The sequence below is a fragment of the Polistes canadensis genome, unplaced genomic scaffold, assembly GCF_001313835.1.
Source record: "Polistes canadensis isolate GaletaPanama2010 unplaced genomic scaffold, ASM131383v1 scaffold_28, whole genome shotgun sequence".
In the NCBI taxonomy this organism is placed as follows: domain Eukaryota; kingdom Metazoa; phylum Arthropoda; class Insecta; order Hymenoptera; family Vespidae; genus Polistes; species Polistes canadensis.
The window spans coordinates 205,111-223,298 of NW_014569575.1; the positions used below are offsets into that span (position 1 = coordinate 205,111).

At 31.0% G+C, this 18,188-nt stretch overlaps 6 protein-coding genes across 7 annotated transcripts; 4 read left to right on the top strand and 2 right to left on the bottom strand.

The window, feature by feature from the left end:
* The first annotated feature begins 41 nt into the window (after nucleotides 1-41).
* On the top strand, nucleotides 42-4,053 carry LOC106783999 (xylosyltransferase oxt). The gene is made up of 7 exons (XM_014743070.1): nucleotides 42-307; nucleotides 471-937; nucleotides 1,140-1,282; nucleotides 1,550-1,716; nucleotides 1,792-2,173; nucleotides 2,252-3,213; nucleotides 3,294-4,053. The coding sequence occupies exons 1-7, from the start codon at nucleotides 134-136 to the stop codon at nucleotides 3,759-3,761; spliced, it is 2,763 nt and encodes a 920-aa protein (XP_014598556.1). The 5' UTR covers nucleotides 42-133; the 3' UTR covers nucleotides 3,762-4,053.
* Nucleotides 4,054-4,277: 224 nt separating this feature from the next.
* On the top strand, nucleotides 4,278-8,572 carry LOC106784003 (E3 ubiquitin-protein ligase znrf1). Its single transcript, XM_014743077.1, has 4 exons — nucleotides 4,278-5,170; nucleotides 7,101-7,196; nucleotides 7,271-7,376; nucleotides 7,482-8,572. The coding sequence occupies exons 1-4, from the start codon at nucleotides 4,792-4,794 to the stop codon at nucleotides 7,537-7,539; spliced, it is 639 nt and encodes a 212-aa protein (XP_014598563.1). The 5' UTR covers nucleotides 4,278-4,791; the 3' UTR covers nucleotides 7,540-8,572.
* A 577-nt stretch (nucleotides 8,573-9,149) lies between these two features.
* On the top strand, nucleotides 9,150-10,336 carry LOC106784030 (diphosphoinositol polyphosphate phosphohydrolase 1). The gene is made up of 3 exons (XM_014743119.1): nucleotides 9,150-9,595; nucleotides 9,742-9,897; nucleotides 10,047-10,336. Exons 1-3 carry the CDS (start codon nucleotides 9,497-9,499, stop codon nucleotides 10,278-10,280), a joined length of 489 nt encoding a protein of 162 aa, XP_014598605.1. The 5' UTR covers nucleotides 9,150-9,496; the 3' UTR covers nucleotides 10,281-10,336.
* A 480-nt stretch (nucleotides 10,337-10,816) lies between these two features.
* LOC106784026 (glutamate-rich WD repeat-containing protein 1) lies at nucleotides 10,817-13,189 on the top strand. Of its 2 annotated transcripts, XM_014743113.1 has the most exons (5): nucleotides 10,832-10,890; nucleotides 11,014-11,118; nucleotides 11,348-11,843; nucleotides 11,960-12,364; nucleotides 12,445-12,934. In XM_014743113.1, the coding sequence occupies exons 3-5, from the start codon at nucleotides 11,350-11,352 to the stop codon at nucleotides 12,932-12,934; spliced, it is 1,389 nt and encodes a 462-aa protein (XP_014598599.1). In that variant the 5' UTR covers nucleotides 10,832-10,890; nucleotides 11,014-11,118; nucleotides 11,348-11,349. The 2 variants fall into 2 exon arrangements, with proteins under 2 accessions (XP_014598598.1, XP_014598599.1); XM_014743112.1 differs by having other exon boundaries at nucleotides 10,817-11,118; nucleotides 12,445-13,189.
* LOC106784025 (mismatch repair endonuclease PMS2-like) lies at nucleotides 13,064-15,763 on the bottom strand. The gene is made up of 5 exons (XM_014743111.1): nucleotides 15,517-15,763; nucleotides 15,272-15,431; nucleotides 13,883-15,108; nucleotides 13,555-13,804; nucleotides 13,064-13,481 (listed from the first exon to the last, which is right to left on the bottom strand). Exons 1-5 carry the CDS (start codon nucleotides 15,601-15,603, stop codon nucleotides 13,156-13,158), a joined length of 2,049 nt encoding a protein of 682 aa, XP_014598597.1. The 5' UTR covers nucleotides 15,604-15,763; the 3' UTR covers nucleotides 13,064-13,155.
* A 144-nt stretch (nucleotides 15,764-15,907) lies between these two features.
* Nucleotides 15,908-17,137, bottom strand: LOC106783963 (NADH dehydrogenase [ubiquinone] flavoprotein 2, mitochondrial). The gene is made up of 4 exons (XM_014742988.1): nucleotides 16,998-17,137; nucleotides 16,789-16,851; nucleotides 16,260-16,718; nucleotides 15,908-16,173 (listed from the first exon to the last, which is right to left on the bottom strand). Exons 1-4 carry the CDS (start codon nucleotides 17,052-17,054, stop codon nucleotides 16,000-16,002), a joined length of 753 nt encoding a protein of 250 aa, XP_014598474.1. The 5' UTR covers nucleotides 17,055-17,137; the 3' UTR covers nucleotides 15,908-15,999.
* Between the last annotated feature and the right edge of the window lie 1,051 nt (nucleotides 17,138-18,188).

Here is an 18,188-nt window from a genome sequence, read left to right on the forward strand (position 1 = left end):
AACGTCAGGCGGCAGTTAAGTAGAAATTAGTTACGTTCCATTTACGAATAATACTCGACTATCAATTTATTGTTTTATACTAGTGCATCTCGTACAAAGTTTGTACTCCAAGGATTTAACAAGCTATATAAGAATGAAAAAGATGGCGGTAGCCAGAAGTTATACGGTTGGACGTTCCTCAAGTTGTTTTCGCAAATATCGAATATTGTTTGTATTCGGTATAACTGTCCTTTGCGTGCAATTTTATTTAGCTCACTCGTTTTTTGGTTTAGATAGTCGTAAGCTTGGAAAATCATCATCCGACGGAGTAAGTAGAATCTAACCTTTCAATTTTTCAATAATGAGTTTAGATATCTGTCTATTTAAAAAAATATTACAACGATACAAATATCTGAACACATATTCTGTTCACATTGTGTTGACAATTTTATGTACTTAAGAAGGATTGTTTTTGTATCATTTATTAATAGGAAGATGTACTACAATCAGAGGAAAGTGAAGGCTTGCCAAAAGGTTCACGTCAGTTGAAACTTCCGCCTGACAAACATGCTAATAAATCTTCTCAATATCATCGTAATCGTACTGCCAGGATAATACTAGATCGCAAATCATTAAATTTTACACCCGCTTGTGAAGTCATTGGCAGAGAAGCTGTAAGTGCAGTGACACGTGCACAAAGTCAAATGTGCAAACAACGCATTGTCAATGTGACGTGCCTTAGTCAGCAGGGTTTGTTATACCCAGAAAGGATACAATCCTTGTGTTCGCATTCTCCAGGTTTTTCAAATAAGCCAGTAAATTTGGGCTGTTTCCAAGATGATAAAACCTTGAGAGTACTTTCTGATTATTATCATATTTTCAAAGGGAACAATTCTCCAGAGCATTGTGCTTTTATGTGTCTTCAATCAGGATATCCATATGCTGGTACCGAATACTCGTTAGTATTAAAGATTATTGTCTTTTAATTATGCAAGGGTGGATTGAAAAGTTTTTAATTTCAATACAACAACCAAATTTATTTTTTTTTAAATAAAAGTGAGTTTAACCGAAAAAAGTAGGCTCAAAACTTTTCAACCCAACCGCGTATATCTATACATTATTCAGATATCTATACTAATTTTTGATGGATGACTTTATAGCGTAGAATGTTTTTGTGGAATGGAAGAACCACCTCAAATAAAACATTTACCAGACTCTAGTTGTAATATGAAATGTTCTGGTAATCCAAAACAATTATGTGGAGGCTATTTAACTATTAATGTTTTCTGGACTGGTATCCAAAGTAAGAAACATATAAATATATATGTATTGAATGCACAGAAGCTATAATCGTTTATTTTGGATTCATTTTGTTTGTAAAGGTGAAGGCATTTAATTAGAATATATATTATATGATTTGTTATCTGCTCAATTTGTTTAAATTCATCGAGTTAAATTTATTACGATCGTAATAGTCACTTACATTCTATTAAAATATGCATGAGAGTTATACACACACAATTTAAGATTAAATTAGATTTCATTAGATATATTTATAAATATGTTGCAGAATTTAAATCCCAAGAAGCAAGAAATTCAAGTTCAAAAACAGGGCATGAGAAGCCAGCACGTATAGCTTATTTGTTAACTGTGAATGGTAGAGCTAGTCGGCAAATTAAACGACTCATCAGTATTTTATATCATCCATCTCACTTATTTTATATTCACGTTGACGCTGTAAGAATATTTTTCACATAAATTTGACAATGATTTAAATTATTTTGTTCAGAATAACATATGATATATTTTCAGAGACAAGATTATTTATATCGTGAAATGTTGAAAATAGAAAAATCATGTAAGGCTAACAATATCAAAGTAGCAAGAGGAGAAGGTATGAGACACGCAACTATTTGGGGTGGTGCAAGTCTTCTAACAACTTTTCTAAAATCTGCACAACAAATACTTGCGCATCCACTATATTGGGATTTTCTTGTAAATCTATCAGAATCGGATTATCCTGTTAAAACTAATGCTCGATTAACAGAATTTCTTAGTTGGAACAAAGGTATGAATTTTGTTAAATCACATGGAAGAGAAGTACAACGCTTTATTACCAAACAAGGATTGGATAAAACTTTCATTGAATGCGAAGCACGAATGTGGAGAGTCGGAGATCGAAAGTTGCCAAATGGTATATTTATTGTTCACTTATTCGAGTTTGAATATCAAAAAGTGCATTTAAGAAGGACACGTTGTATTCATTTTTCAGGTATTCAAATTGATGGAGGTAGCGATTGGGTAGCTTTAAGTCGAGAATTTGTAGAATATATTTCTAATCCAAATCCGGATTCTTTAGTAGCTAATCTTTTAAAAGTATTTCAGTATACATTATTACCTGCCGAATCTTTTTTTCATACCGTATTACGTAACTCAAGATTTTGTGATAGTTATGTAGACAATAATCTTCACGTGACTAACTGGAAAAGAAAATTGGGTTGTAAATGTCAGTATAAAGCTGTAGTCGATTGGTGTGGCTGTAGTCCGAATGATTTTAAACTTGAAGATTTCAGTAGAATACGTAATACTGCTGATCGCAATTTGTTCTTTGCACGAAAATTTGAACCCATCATAGATCAAAGAATAATAGATAGAGTAGAAGAATGGTTATATCCCGAAAAAGCAAACATGACTGTAAGAGCTAATAGTTATGATGCTTATTGGCAAAGTCTTTATCACAAAGCAGATTTGAGTCCTCCAACAGATGATGCTTTATTAACAATATCACACTCTTTAGCAAGACTTTCTTTCCAAAAGCTTAATGTCAATTTCAAGAATGTACACGTTATAGAAACGACGGCATATTTTCGAGAAAATCGTTTTACTGGCATTTTAATTCTTGCTGAAGGTGATATAGAATTTTGGGAGAAATCGATATTGCAAAATAAATATACACAAAAGATTGAAGCTTTGATATATTTACGGCATAATGTTTCCACTAATAGATTGTGGTTAGGGAAAATTCATAATCTTTTTGTTAATACCGAATATGATCAAAAAGAGCAAACATTTAGAAATATGATGGGTAGTATAGGCCCTTATTCAAATCCAATTTTATTATATGAATTTGATGATTCGATTATTACTCCACAAAATTTTTCTGTATTTTGGATCGATCCATATGGACAAGTGGCAGATGTTAACAATATCCATATTGAAGATGGTGTAGCATTGGTAATAATATATTTCAATTGTTTTAAATTATAGTTTGAGTATTTTTAATGTTTCTAATCGTGTTTCTTTTTTATTTTCAGGTGGGACATGTCAGACCACAACTTAGTGATCATTTGGTAATAGGTACTTGGCATGTATTATTGGTGGTTGACTCATTGGTAGTAGCAAAAATAAATTTTTTAGTAACACCACTGTCCTATTGGAAAAATCGACAAATTGAGAAAGAAAAAGCTAAGGAAATAAACAGTATGCCCGATAATACTTATCATAATACAGATGAAATAAACAAAAAGTGGTCAAATTTTGTAAAATCGATAATACTCCACGAGCAACATCCTTATGAAAAAGGTACAGAGAATAAAATTGGTCCTGATTTAGATCAATGGATAGATGGATTAGTATACGAACACTATGAAATTGATAAAATATGCAATGCTAATGATCAGACCAAAAGTAAACTAAAATTGCAGAAATGCATTGACACTGCTTGGAGCTCTTTGAGCCCAGACCCAAAGGCTGATATCCATAATCTATGTCAAAATTATTAATTAATTTACCAAATATGTGCCATTTTTAACATTTTGAAACTCATTATGCCTGTATGAAGATTATCTATCTCTTTAGATATTTTTATATTGACAACATCTGTATATATATTGTATTTATAAAAATATATATATATGTATATATCCATACAAACATACTTACATTCATACATCTTATATACGCGAATAATACATGCATGTTATATATGTATATTTATATGCGCGCACGCGCAGAACACATCTGACAATATGAACATATATGCGTTTATGCGAATTATAAATATTATATTATACTTATGAAAAGTGTAAATAGTTTATTTTTGTAGTTAATCATTACAAAGCAGTTAAAGCTTTGTAGTATATAAATTATAGAAAAGAATACCGAGTAGGATTTTATGTCATACAATGAGTATAGTTTCTTTTCACTATTTCTTTTTCTCTGGATCCAATTTTCGAGCTCTAAATTGGACAAATACGTAATAGCCAATCCGAAAGGATAACTTCCAAAGTATTATTATGATCCTACCTGATTCTAACGAATGAATGTTCCACAAAAATTGAAATAGAATTTTTCTAAACTAATCTGTGTTAGTCAAAATATTGAACTAACTCAAAAGTCGTTCGTAAACCAAGATGGAAACGCATGTGACAGAACTGGAATATCTGCATAAGCTGACCGCTTTGACTTTTAGGAAGTTTTCTCGCAAGATGTCGGGGGATGTTTTGCGCGATGAGCCGCTATGTTCTTGGGCGAAATGACTTGCTTGTCGTGGCGAACGCCTTTAAAATTCCGGCCTAAATTAAATCACATAGTATTGTAATCTTGCCGGTGGAATTATTTAACATCTTAAGTGTGTGTTGCCAGCGGTGCAAAATCAGAAGACGGAAATTGTTCGTGGAAACTGTAACAGTGCATGTAACACTGCCAGAACCACGAAACGAAATAACAGATACTGTTTTAACAAAGAAATAAGACTATTTGGATTAAAATTGAAGGATTCTGAAGGAATACGTGACTTTAATAGTAATTGAAATGGGTGTCAGGGCAAGTACCGTAGCACAATCTGCAGGAGGCAACAGTCAATCATCTACTGGGACCAATGAAACTACGATGCAAGGTTTTTCTGTGCTTCGTTCCTTGCCTGGAGGTGTTGGCATGTTGCAGCATCAACATCAACAAGGAAATCAGTCGCAGACTTCTCGAGTATCAGGAGATAATAGACAACGTGCACGTTCTCTTAGTTCTGTTCCGGATCTTTCTTCAGGAGAACAAGGTGCTCTTGCTTCTACTGTTGGTGTTGGAGTAGCCCAGGCTCTTGGATTACCACAGCTTGAAAATGATGATGCAGACGAAGATAGCGGTAGGGTATATGCCGCTCACAGCTTGCCTTCCCACATGTGGTCCCTTAACGGTAGGTTGTCCCAGTGTATAGAGCATTCATATCATTTATATCCCTTTTACCTATGTAAACATGGTCTAGTAACTAATTATTTCCATGCAATTAAGTTCGATGTATTCTTTATCACGTAGAATATTATATTTATACACATTTACTACTATCAATCTATATAGTTTGTTTTGCTTTGTACAAGGCTATGCAAGCAAACGTTATATAACGATTACTGATCGTTTGGTTCCTAAAATTGCTATCTTCAAGGGCATCGTATAATATTCTTTACATAAAATAAATTTATTTTTTGATCTTTTCATTTACTCTCTTCATTTTTTGACGTAAAATTATCATTCATATGTTCATCATTAAAACAGAGTCCAAATTATTCCAAGTATAGCGTTTTTTGATATTTTCATTTATAATGATTAACCTAATCAAAAATCTAATGTAATTTTGATCAACTGATAAGGAGGTTATGTTGTATCCGCGAAATTTCACATACTTAGTTTTGCCGCTTACGATCGCGGGTAGGACAGGGGGCGTTTGTTTTGGCGCGTGTGTAGCGCTTTGCCACGTGTTCTAAAATAATCTACCAAAATTCTTTGATTATTCATCATGCATATTTTATGGTAAAAACATTGGGAAAATGGCCCCTAGAATTCTTCTTACGATAATAGAATTATCGATCTTATTGATTTCTTAATACACTTAAGTAAACGCAATTTCTTTATCGATTCATTAAATGTTTTGTTCATGCTTTTCGAATGTTTTCTATAAATTTTTCAATAATCACTTGACGAAAGATTTGGGAGTATTTTCTTGCGAATGAGGAATTTTTCCGATGGTCTTAATTTTATATCGCATAGCATTTCTGTGTCCTCTTTTTTTAATCAGATAGAATTTATAGTCTCTTAGGAACGATAATAGATTGTTCTCTATTTAGTTCATAATTCGCTAATGATAAAGCTTCACATGACATGAATAAAAAGAACGTATTTATTAGTCAGAGAATTATCTAGAAGTCTAAAAAAAGATTCGTTGAGAAATCAGTCAGAGATTATTACTTCTAGCAATCCACTATGTGTTCTAATATAATTCATGAGAATCTTACAATCCGTCACGGTAGAATTTCTCCGACAAGAATATTTTATTTTATAGATTTCTTTCTTTTTTTTTTTTTTTTACAAACGCATAATAATAAATACCGAAATACATTTAAATTCTTCTACTTGTGTATAAAGAAACACAAGTGTAAATTATCTAAAAATTTTGTTGACAAATGGCGTCATAGAACTACGCCATTTAGTCAAATTAAATATTTCTGTAACACCTAAGTGCATATATGAGATAACTATTCAGTTAAGATTTGAATATAAACCATATTAAATATTTGTAGACTGATATTAAAAATATAATTAATGAAAATTCAATAAATAATCGATGATGATAAAAATAACCAATTAAGAGCACGTTTTTGTGTATTTTTATTTTCCATATTAGATGTATCCTATTCAATGTTTATTGCTCCGTCGATAAGATGTGAAAGACTTTTTAGAAAATAATTTTTTTGGTAAAAAATTAGATAAATATGCGGCGTTCGTTGCGTTTTTAAAAGAGGTCGCTAGACGTGTTGCCGGGTCGGTTGGCCCGGTAACCATACACAATCGATGATGGTTTGGCTTACGCAGTGTAAATTTTAAATAATGTTAATTGAAAATGACATAAGAAAAGGATTGATAGGAATGGGAAATCTCGACATGGGATGGGTCGGTTAATGTTATGTTGGGATTATTATGGGAATTATAGTGAGCTCGTGCTTGAATGAGTCTGAGGCTGAAGTAGTGCCTGTACATCGTGTGAGAAGAGTTTTTTATGGTATAGTTTTTTCTAGGTAATCTTTGTTGTTTTATCAATGCACACATTCTCAGTAACTATACTTATGTTTAAGGTCTAAAGTGTCCTGTATGCTCTAAGTTTATCCTACCGGATGATATAGAGTGTCACCTGGTAATGTGCCTGACCAAGCCACGTCTCAGTTATAATGGTGAGTCATGGCTATTATATAATAAGAAAACAAATGTCCAAATAGCTTTTAATCTTTTTCATTTTTTATTACAGAGGACGTATTAGCAGATGAAAAAGGTGAATGTGTTATTTGTCTAGAGGAATTACAGCCTGGTGATGTTATTGCCCGCTTGCCCTGTCTCTGTATATATCATAAAAAGTATGTATTTATTTAATACTTTATTTCAAATATACTTTTGTTATCGTATATAATTTATTAGATAAATCGAAAGTTATAATATTTACATTGTAATTATATTTTCAGTTGCATTGATAAATGGTTTCAAGTGAATCGTAGCTGCCCTGAACACCCTGGAGATTGATTTGCACTTTGAAGATTACAGTGGATTAAGAGTCTGGCCCAGAGGACACTTATGTCAATGGGAATAGGAAGGGAGATAACGACAGAAATTTGAAAAAAGCTAGTCAAGGTGGCTGCTAGTCCGCAATGGTGGTTGGTGCATGCGGTGATTGTTCAATGGAACAAGATACACTGAAATTAAACTTCAGAACGGACGTTTGATTAAATTCTCGACTCTATTATTACTAAGGAGAGGACTTAAAAAACAAATCGCCATAAGTTTCAACGATACAATGCTATTAACTATACGTATCTATAATTAATCTATTATTACTCTATCGCTTATTATCAATTGTACTATATTTATAAATTTTACTTAGTTTTACAACTTGAAGTCGATTTAACATTAAGCAAAAGAGTTTTTATCATTACTGATGATTATTTTTTCTTTGGAAAGGGGAGATACAGGACGAATCATAGTCAAAGGACCTGCCCCATGCAGGTGAGCTCTACCTTAGATAATTTAGTTATATTTTTAATGATTTTACTATCACGACGATGTATCGTTTCTGTTATTTGTTGGGAGATGAATGCTAGAAAGGATATTTTTGATACTTTCATAAAAGGGGAGCCAGGATGTATAAGAATTTCAAGCAGAGGACTTGTCGCAATATTGTTGATGCTGTAGTAACAATAAAGGTTCTGATTTAACCTTCTCTATTGAAATTTATGCTAATGTGATAATCTCTTTTATGTTCTTAGAGAATTGGCATTCTCCGTGTTACTAAAACGTGTACATATGATAATATTAATTGTAAATCAACTACCTTATAATTAATCCCTTTTATATATGATAAGGATAAACGTAACACCGTGATAGTTTTTGTAATGCAAAGATGCAGGTCTGTCAATTTTCCAGTAACATACAAAAACTCACGAAATATTGGGATCGGACATGTATTGCATAAAGTAATAACTGTAATAAAACGATGACAATTTGAAAATGCGTAGAGAAAAGTAGTCAAAATAAAATGAAATGTGGATATGTATTATATCAATTATTGAGTGCAATTATGAATTCCAAATAATATATTAATAGATATAACGCAGCAAATATTTTTACGATACAAGACATTATTCGATAAAATATCTAAAATTCAGGTAAGTAATCTATCCTAAAAACAACAGCGTAACTACGTTTTAAGTATGTAAAGTATAATAATTTGTAATTTTAATTTTATAATCAATGTTACTGATTCGATTATTTCTAATTTATGTAAAATACACGAAATGAGAAAAGAAAATTATTGATAAAACTCTGATTTTGTAATATACGACCTAAAAGATTTCGATATATAAGCGATATATTTTACGTAACGAAAGAGAAACCAAAAAAAAATAGATGAAATAGATGATTCTTAAAAAATAATTATTATCGTATCATATGACCATTAAGCTAATTGTATATTTCAAAACTTACATTTATTTATTTATTTTTTATTTATTTATGTATTTTACAGTACATATCACATAGAAATGAAAATGTCTCTAAGAAGTATTACAGGATTGGTTGAAATAGTCAAAGAAGAAGTAGGGAACATCGTGGATTACTTTAGGAACGTTTGTAATTTTAGAGACGTTGGATAACTGCCGTAAAGTATTAGTAGAGAGGATACTCGATTAAGCAGAGCTTTGAAGAGTTTTGAGGTTATAAAAGGCGTTTGGAAGAAAGTAACGGCAGTATTGAAGAAGACTAGTCTCGTGTCCGGCAACTTGAAAAAATCTTCCACATCAGGGAATACACAGTTATGAAATTGGTTATGTGAGAAGCAAGACAAATCTCGCGAGTGAATTCTATGTCAATAACATGTTGGTTCCAAATATCGTTAGGGTAATGCGGGTGCATAGGCTGGCGGATTTGGATGTCTGACAAATATTTATAAATGTATGGAATGATTTATTGATATTTACGGCTGAACATGGTGAAGGAGAAGCCAAATTCAATCCGTATCTACGATTCGGAGGGTTATAGGCGCAGAGCTGCATGCATCTGCGTCAAGAATGATCTCGAGGATGAGGTAATCCAACAGATGGCAGTCTGTATATTCTTCATTAATTTCACATATACTATATTTTACAATTTAGATTTATTTTATTAGAAGATTACATTTCTTTTTGAATCTTCCTTCATTAAAGGAATCATTCTGTAAATAACATTTTGTAGGTTCTACTGGTCACATCCAGTAGAAGGCCTGATAGTTGGATAGTACCTGGTGGAGGTGTAGAGCCGGAAGAGGAACCAGCGGTTACTGCACTTAGGGAAGTCAGAGAGGAGGCTGGTGTTCTAGGACAATTGGGTCGTTGTCTTGGCATATTTGAGGTTTATAATTAATATTTAGCTTTTGAGATTTTTCTGGATCAAATTTTACATGATGCAACTTTCTAGAAAAATTTAATTTCTCAAAATTTTTCATGATATTTCTAATTAATGCATACAGCTATGAGATATATTTATTTTTTCAATTTTAGAATGTGGAACACAAACATAGAACACAGGTATGGGTTATGCGGGTAACCGAAGAGCTGCCAGAATGGGAAGATTCACGTGCTATCGGTCGGAAACGGAAATGGTTTTCTATATCAGAGGCTCTGCTGCAACTGGCAAAGCACAAGCCCGTCCAGCGCTCGTATCTACATAGCCTCCACAATACTAATCCACGGCATAATCCTAATATTCCACCGTCTCACCAACTATTCAAGTGATAAATATTTCTAGCAACAATATCCATTTTAATAAACACAGTTAATATCACACACCATTCATTTGCGAAAGCAAGTGTCATTGAAATTTGATCTATTTGCTGCTACTTTACCTCTCCTCCTAAAGGGATTACAATTATTATCATTGTATTTTATACATAAAATAATATTATACTTACTGTCATTATTATTATTATTATGTTTATTCATATAGATTGCGTTAATAAACTGGTCCATAAAGGAGCAGTTTCACTAATTTGATTTCCTATTGTTGATAAAAATTTTCTAATAAAAATATTCTAAAGATTTTTGAGTTCCAAGTTTATTTAGTAGATCATTTTCATGTAGAAAGTTCATTTATTATTTCCTTATCATTTATTATGTACTATATAAAGACACACAAATATATACATATATATTTAATGTACCAAAATACATGTGATATACGATATAAAATATTAAAAAATATTCACCATTTTTTTTTTCGGTAAGTATATACGACTTTAGTGACTCTTGTGGGCAGAATATAAACTAAAAGTGCAACATGAGAATAGTGTTAGTTCACACCCTTAGTATGCACGTGTCGTGTATAAGCTTAGATAAATATAAATAGGTATTGCATAAATAAAATTAAAAATAATAACAAATATTTTATACGTTGACGTAAACAATTTTTGGACAATTTTTATATTATTAATATATTTTGTTGATGTGCTCTACTATATACAAAATATAGGTATTAAAACTAGTTCATATTGCAACACGCAGTTTGGAATCTTCCACAAAACACGTGCGCACATGTGCGATTGAATAGCGTAAACAAATTTGAAATTTATTGAAGGTAAACATTTAATAATTCTTAGCGTTATTGTATTTACTTATAAGTAATATATACAACTTTAATATTAATTCAATATTATATATATATATATTTTATTACCATTTTTTTTGGTTAATTTATTTTTTTACAACGCTTCCAGAATTCTATATTTTATTTTGATTATCTGTTCATAAATTGATAAAATTAGTGTCAAGATTAGTTATTCTTCTTTTTCAATATTTCCATAAAGATATGTCAGAAGAAATGGATCACGAAATAATGAATGATGCTGAAGATGAAAGCATGGACGATAGTAATGAGGATTCAGAAGATGACAAAATTGTAGAAAATGAAAATGGATATCAGAATGGCAGTAACATAGAATCAAAAGTGTATTTACCTGGGCAACCTTTAGGTCCAGAGGAGGAACTTGTTGTTGATAAATCTACGTATCGCATGTTGCATCATGCACAATCTGGTGCACCATGTCTTAGTTTTGATGTAATTTTAGATGAGCTAGGTAGTGACAGAGAAACCTATCCCCTTAGCATGTATCTTGTTGCTGGTACTCAAGCTGATAAAGCACATGTCAATAATCTTCTTGTCATGAAAATGTCTAATTTACATGGCATGAAAGATGCAGATTCAGAAGACGAATCTAGTGATTCCGAAGATGAAAACAATGACAAGCTTCCTGTTATGACAGTTGCTCCAATTAAACATCAAGGATGTGTTAATAGAGTAAGGTAAATGTGTAAATATAAATATATATTGTTTATACGTTTAATGTATGATATACATAATTATTATTAACATATTATCATTGAAACTTTCGTATAAAATGTAATTATAATACTCTCAGGTGTACACGAATTGAAAATACAACGTTAGCAGCAAGTTGGAGTGAATTAGGTCGAGTAAACCTTTGGAATTTAAATGAACAATTACAAGCAGTTAATAATACTGCTTCACTTCTGACATATCGTAAGAAATGTGAACAATCTGGTGGTATAAAATCATTATTTACTTTCTATGGACATCTTAGTGAAGGATATGCTGTTGATTGGTGCCCTACAGAAAAAGGCACATTAGCTTCTGGTGATTGCAAAGGTAATATACATATATGGCACATCAGTGGAAATAGTAGTAGTGCAACTTGGCAAGTCGATCAAAGGCCTTATAATTCACATGCACCATATAGCGTAGAAGATGTTCAGTGGTCTCCTAATGAAAGAAATGTTTTAGCTTCATGTTCGGTTGATAAAAGGTTTGTTGTTAATAATACACGTCAGTTTAAAACATTAATACATTTTTGCAAATGATAAAGATTTTCTTTCTACTTTATAGTATCAAAATATGGGATACAAGGGTCAGCCCACAATCTGCGTGTATGTTATCAGTCTCAGGAACACACACTGCAGATATTAATGTCATCTCTTGGAATCGTCGAGAAAATCAATTTCTTGTATCTGGAGGGGACGATGGATTACTTTGTATATGGGACATGAGAGAATTTAGTCCAAATGGATCAACTCCTGTTGCAACTTTTAAACAACATACCGCACCTGTAACAACAGTAGAGTGGCATCCTCAAGAAGCGACTGTGTTTGCTTCAGGTGGTGCAGATGATCAAATTGCTCAATGGGATCTATCAATAGAAATAGATCATTCAGAAGAATTCAAAGATAATGAAATAACAGATATACCTCCACAATTACTTTTTATCCATCAAGGTCAAACAGATATCAAAGAATTACACTGGCATCCACAGTGTCCTGGTACTATAATATCAACAGCACATTCTGGATACAATATATTTCGTACGATTAGCGTTTAATTAATTTATAATTTTAATTATATACTACGAAAATATTCAGAAGATATTAATTTTTGTAATTATCCCTATCCTTTTTAATTAATTTTAAAGGAATTTTGTCACTTTTATAATGCATTGTCGTAAGGATTATGACAATAATATATGCAACATATTTGAGAATGTAAACAAATTTATTTTTCAATTTGGTTTTTAAAGCTTTTAGGATAATCAATTGCTCAATGTTATCTATTCATTAAAGACAATGAAAATAGATGTCGTATTGTAGGTCTACCATGTGGACAATTCCAAGGATTTTTCATTTGACTCATTTGTATTACCAATTTCATCATTTCTGTATTATTTAACGCAGTACCAATCATAACTGCGCTACGACATGCCCTTGATGCTAACATTTGCTGAACTCGACTTGGACGAGGGATTTCAAAAAAAACTTTATTTTCTAATCCTTCTTTAATTAAAAAAATTAATTCTTCTATATCTCCTTGTCCAAATTGCCAGCCAAAACTAACTGGCATTCCAATTAATTCAACACGTTTACCGATTTGTTCTGAAACAGAACAACTATTATTAATTATTGGATCTTTTAAATAAAATATCTTTTTTCAGAATGATAAATATACCTTCAGTATTAATTTTAATTTCAAAGCCATTACTTTCGAATATTTTTTGATGTTCTATGAGAATTGTTTCATTTAAATAAGAAAAATTTAAAGGTTTGGGAATAATTAATTTTTGTGTTTTTAGTCTTGTTTCATTACTTAATTTTTCGAAACGAAATTTTTCGTCTGTAGCATGCTGATCTATTATGAAAAGATCATTTTCCAATAGAACTATAATAAAACCAAAATTGAATTGTCCAATAACTTTCATCTGTAATGTAAAAAATCTTATAATGTATATATTAAATTAATAGAAACAATTAAACTGCTTAACCAATATCGTAATAACCTTTGTAAACGAATCTTTGGTAAGTTCTCTTTTCAGTTCTTTCTCAGCTTCGCTATTCTGAGTAGCTTCTATTTGTGCTTTGTATTTCAATATCCTTTTTTTAGTAACATTATTTTTAGAAGTATTCTTTTTTTCATAAAATATTTTTTTTACTTTTTGTATGTCAATAGGTATTTCAACGTTTAACAATTCTTCTACGACTTCGTTGTCTTCTTTTAAATTATTATTTGTTTTTACGTGTGTTTCTTTTTCATATTGTTTTTCAGTATTTTGCGATCTATAAAAAACTTGCATTCGTTTTGCCGGTGGATCATTATTAGTAGAAGCTATTCTTTTAAATCCAACATTCATTTCTGTCAACGTTTTAACGGTAAAATTTCCTTGGAGGAATTCCCATTTTTTGGTCAGATTAAATTTGATACATGCTAAAATTATTTTTTCTTGTGTGAACAAAATAGTTCTTTTGTCTGGTGTTACATTGATATCAGCACATTCTTGACTCAATTTTAAATTCAAAAATACAAAAGGATATTGTTTATTGTTAAATTTATGATATATATGATTAATTAGTTTACTTATTTTAGTAAGATCGCACGGACGTCCGTTAACATAAAAAAATTGTCTATCAGAAGTGGAACGACCACAGGTATGACTATTATTGCTAACGTAACATTCCCAATCAAAGTCTATCTTGGAATTATTTGGTAGATTGTATTCTTCCAGTGTTGCTTCATTGGGTGGTTGTAATTCAATTTGGACCAAATTATCAATAGATTTGTTACCAAACACGGCAATAATATTTTTAAGAATACTATCTGCATTTGTTGTGCTTACTATTAGATTAGACGATTTTCCTGATATTGTGTTCGTACATGTTATTTTTGCATTAACAGAAATTAAACAGTAACTGTATAATATTTGAACAGTACGTGCATATTCCTTTTTTATATTTTTATGAAATTCTTTCGCTCTAACTGGTAGATTCTTAAATATATTTCTTACATGAACTGATGTTCCTTTTTCTCTAGCACATATTTCTTTCTTTTTTAGTAAACCATTCTTATCGAATTCTAATTTAAATCCATGTTCGCTTGTCGAATGCCTGGTTACAATACTCAGGTCACTTAATGCACATAATGAACTTAGAGCTTCGCCACGAAATCCAAATGTACTTACTTCTGTTAAGTCAGAAAACTCACAAAGTTTAGATGTATGATGTTTTAAACCTGTTTTGCAATACAAAAATATTAAAGTTTTTATTTAATATATTTCTTTGCTACTACGCATTTTATTCATAAAGAAATTAACTTTGAAATGAAATTAAAGTAAATAATATTTTTTTTAAATTATCAATTGTTATATTATACATTTTTATTTATAATCACTGACCTAATCCTTCAAAATCTTGTTCTTCTACTCCGCTTCCATTATCAGAGACAGTTATACACGTTGTTCCATGATCTGTCAATTTAACATCAACAATTGTAGCTCCACTGTCTAAACTGTTTTCAACTAATTCTTTTACAGCAATTGAGAGATCGATTACTACCTATAAAATTACATAGCTTTAAGCTAAAAGTATGCGAGAATAACAATATTAATCAACATTTATTTTTTTAATGGTTTAACCTTACCTGTCCAGAACAAATACGATGTATTGTTTCTTTATTTATTGCCCCAATTTTTTTTGATTTTTCTTTTGTTGGAATTGGTTCATTCATTTTATTTCAATGTTTAATAATAAGAGAAGATTATTTTGTAGATATATTAATTGTAAATCTTCGAACCTCGACACGATTTTACTTAGAAAACAAAAGAACGAGATATTCCAAGTTTACTTGGTTAAGAACAGCAAACATATTCCTATCATATATTGTTCGAAAATTGTTCAAATAAAAAGTTTTGTTCTGTTTTTGTTTTTTATAGTCGATTAGAATTCTATAATTTTTAATATAAAAAAGTGTTTATTTTTTCTTTGTTAATATTTAGTTTTATACAAAATTAGTATAATAAATAAATAGCTGCTCTTCTATTATCAGAAACTTTATTTATTAAGTTTTTGAACATCACTAAATAATTTACATACATCATATGCTAAATTTGTATTAACATTTATTTTATAGATCTGACCTGACCCCAAATCCTGGTCCAGGAGGTGAAGACTTTAAAGACGTTAATCCACCAGCTGGATCTGCAGCAAATCTAGGTGAATTTTGTGGACCGGGTGGCGGTCTTTCACCTTTTCTTAATGCATTTATTATTTTTGCAGCACTTTCAGGAGTCAAGTCTTCCTATCAAGGATAAGTTAAATCAAATAATGCAGTTAAGTTTAATTAATCACAGTTTACCTATGGGAACAAAATTCATAATTGCTTACATAATAATCGTCATTAACTTGGAACATCGGTGCATTGGCACATGCTCCTAAACATTCAACTTCTGATACAGTAAATAATTTATCTTCAGAAGTAGTACCAAGTTTACAACGCGCAGCCTCGGTTACAGCAGTTACTATAGAATCTGAATCCCTCAACCAACACGGAGTACACGTACAGATTTGAATATGATATTTTCCCATTGGGTTTCTGTTAAACATTGTATAAAAGGTAGCAACTTCATAAACACGCATACGCGGTACATTAAGAATCTCAGCAACTTTATGCATAGCGGAGAGTGGTAGCCAACCATGCTGTCTTTGAGCTAAATCTAATAGAGGTATCATCGCACCACGTTTGTGACCTTCTGGATAAATTTTTAGAAGAGCCTCGATACGTTTTTTATTTGCTTCATTAAATTCGAAGGGTGTACTGGGATTATTGTACTCTGTATCCCTATGCTGAAATTTAGAGTTGACGTTACATTTGAAATTAAATTGTCAAGAATTTAGTAAGAATGTTATAACATACATTGAATAGTTGTTCAGATGCATGACTAGAAGATGTTTGAATTCCTCTGCTCCTTGTAGGAGCCTATAGGCAAATTGAATAATAAGTGTCAAATAAAAACAATTATTTTCATATGATTTAAAGGTTACATAAGGTGGAGTTAGGTTATATGAAAAAGAAGTCTAATAATTAGAAAAAAATAAAGAATATTTTTATATATAATTACATACTAAAATTGTACGAAGTGCACGAAAAGATGTCAACATATTTAAAGATGTTGATTGCATCCACGAGTTTTCTTATTTTTCGTAGACTTGTCAATCAGTCTTTGATACTTTAGTTACATAACTGACACCAGAAGGCGCGCGCGCTACGAGTATACGAGTTAGTTTTTATACATGGCTTTTTGAAACGAGAATAATGTGTAAATAAATATTATTTATTTTAAACTTTGTGAGAGAGAGATATCAGAAAAGATGTCGAGATACAACAAAAAAATACAGAAATACATAAAAGCTCCCAAATTCCCTTTTTATCTACCCAGTTCCATTTTTGTTATTACATATGCATCTTTTATACGATATAGACACGAATTTGGTGTCCCAAGGAGATGGAATGGTCCATCATCTCCAATTACAACTACAAATTAATGACGAGCAAAAAAGTAATATAATAAAATATAAAATATCACTAGAGAGCTATTCTCGAAAAGTTCGAACTTGCTGTTGAACCTTTGAAAATAACTCAATAGTCTAGTAGTTGCCCACTTGATACCACAAATTTGTGGGGGCCTCTTCGGCATTTAGCCTCTTCTTTCTTCATGCCCTAAACGTTGCTGTGAGGCTTTTTTTTAACATTTACTCGAATGCCTCAACAGATATTTGATCTAATCGATGAACCTATTATTAACATTTTGCATTTAAAAAATTAAATAATATCAAACAAAAGCAGAAACTTCGTAATACATCTTATGGTATTACTTTTTTACTTGACCACTTTTATCTTTTATCTTTATTCTACTTTGTATTTACTATACGTATATAACAAATGAAGTATTTTCAGTAGGAATTACTAAAGAGCAAAGAGTTAATATGCTTAATATTAAGTAAGTATCCAACGTATTCAGCTATCTTCWCTTTYTCRWAAAAAAATTAATTTTTAAGAAAACGCAAAGACTTTTGAATCGTTCGATACTGATTTATATCTCGCGGTACAGAGTATCAGCAATATATGGAAAAAATAAAAGAAATATTTAAGTGATAAATGAATTTAAAGGTTGCTGAAACTTTGTATAATATTCGGAGAAGAAATTTTCCACTCCTATAATATATGTATAAAGTGAATAATCCACCTAATCAATAAAATTTAAGATTATAACTTTCTCGTTTTGGTATTCTTTTAATTTTTATGTAATTATTTTA

Coding starts and splice junctions, on each gene's coding strand:
- LOC106784003 (XM_014743077.1), top strand. CDS start 4,792: ATGGGTGTCAGGGCAAGTACCGTAGCACAATCTGCAGGAGGCAACAGT. Junction 7,197..7,270: donor GCCACGTCTCAGTTATAATG/GTGAGTCATGGC, acceptor TTTTTATTACAG/AGGACGTATTAGCAGATGAA. Junction 7,377..7,481: donor CTCTGTATATATCATAAAAA/GTATGTATTTAT, acceptor TTATATTTTCAG/TTGCATTGATAAATGGTTTC.
- LOC106784026 (XM_014743112.1), top strand. CDS start 11,350: ATGTCAGAAGAAATGGATCACGAAATAATGAATGATGCTGAAGATGAA. Junction 11,844..11,959: donor GGATGTGTTAATAGAGTAAG/GTAAATGTGTAA, acceptor TAATACTCTCAG/GTGTACACGAATTGAAAATA. Junction 12,365..12,444: donor TCATGTTCGGTTGATAAAAG/GTTTGTTGTTAA, acceptor TCTACTTTATAG/TATCAAAATATGGGATACAA.
- LOC106784030 (XM_014743119.1), top strand. CDS start 9,497: ATGGTGAAGGAGAAGCCAAATTCAATCCGTATCTACGATTCGGAGGGT. Junction 9,596..9,741: donor AGAATGATCTCGAGGATGAG/GTAATCCAACAG, acceptor AACATTTTGTAG/GTTCTACTGGTCACATCCAG. Junction 9,898..10,046: donor GTTGTCTTGGCATATTTGAG/GTTTATAATTAA, acceptor TTTCAATTTTAG/AATGTGGAACACAAACATAG.
- LOC106783963 (XM_014742988.1), bottom strand. CDS start 17,054: ATGCAATCAACATCTTTAAATATGTTGACATCTTTTCGTGCACTTCGT. Junction 16,719..16,788: donor CATCTGAACAACTATTCAAT/GTATGTTATAAC, acceptor TCTAAATTTCAG/CATAGGGATACAGAGTACAA. Junction 16,174..16,259: donor AAGTTAATGACGATTATTAT/GTAAGCAATTAT, acceptor TATCCTTGATAG/GAAGACTTGACTCCTGAAAG.
- LOC106784025 (XM_014743111.1), bottom strand. CDS start 15,603: ATGAATGAACCAATTCCAACAAAAGAAAAATCAAAAAAAATTGGGGCA. Junction 13,805..13,882: donor CCAAAGATTCGTTTACAAAG/GTTATTACGATA, acceptor TTTACATTACAG/ATGAAAGTTATTGGACAATT. Junction 13,482..13,554: donor AATTAAAATTAATACTGAAG/GTATATTTATCA, acceptor GTTCTGTTTCAG/AACAAATCGGTAAACGTGTT.
- LOC106783999 (XM_014743070.1), top strand. CDS start 134: ATGAAAAAGATGGCGGTAGCCAGAAGTTATACGGTTGGACGTTCCTCA. Junction 1,283..1,549: donor TTTCTGGACTGGTATCCAAA/GTAAGAAACATA, acceptor AATATGTTGCAG/AATTTAAATCCCAAGAAGCA. Junction 1,717..1,791: donor TTTATATTCACGTTGACGCT/GTAAGAATATTT, acceptor ATATATTTTCAG/AGACAAGATTATTTATATCG.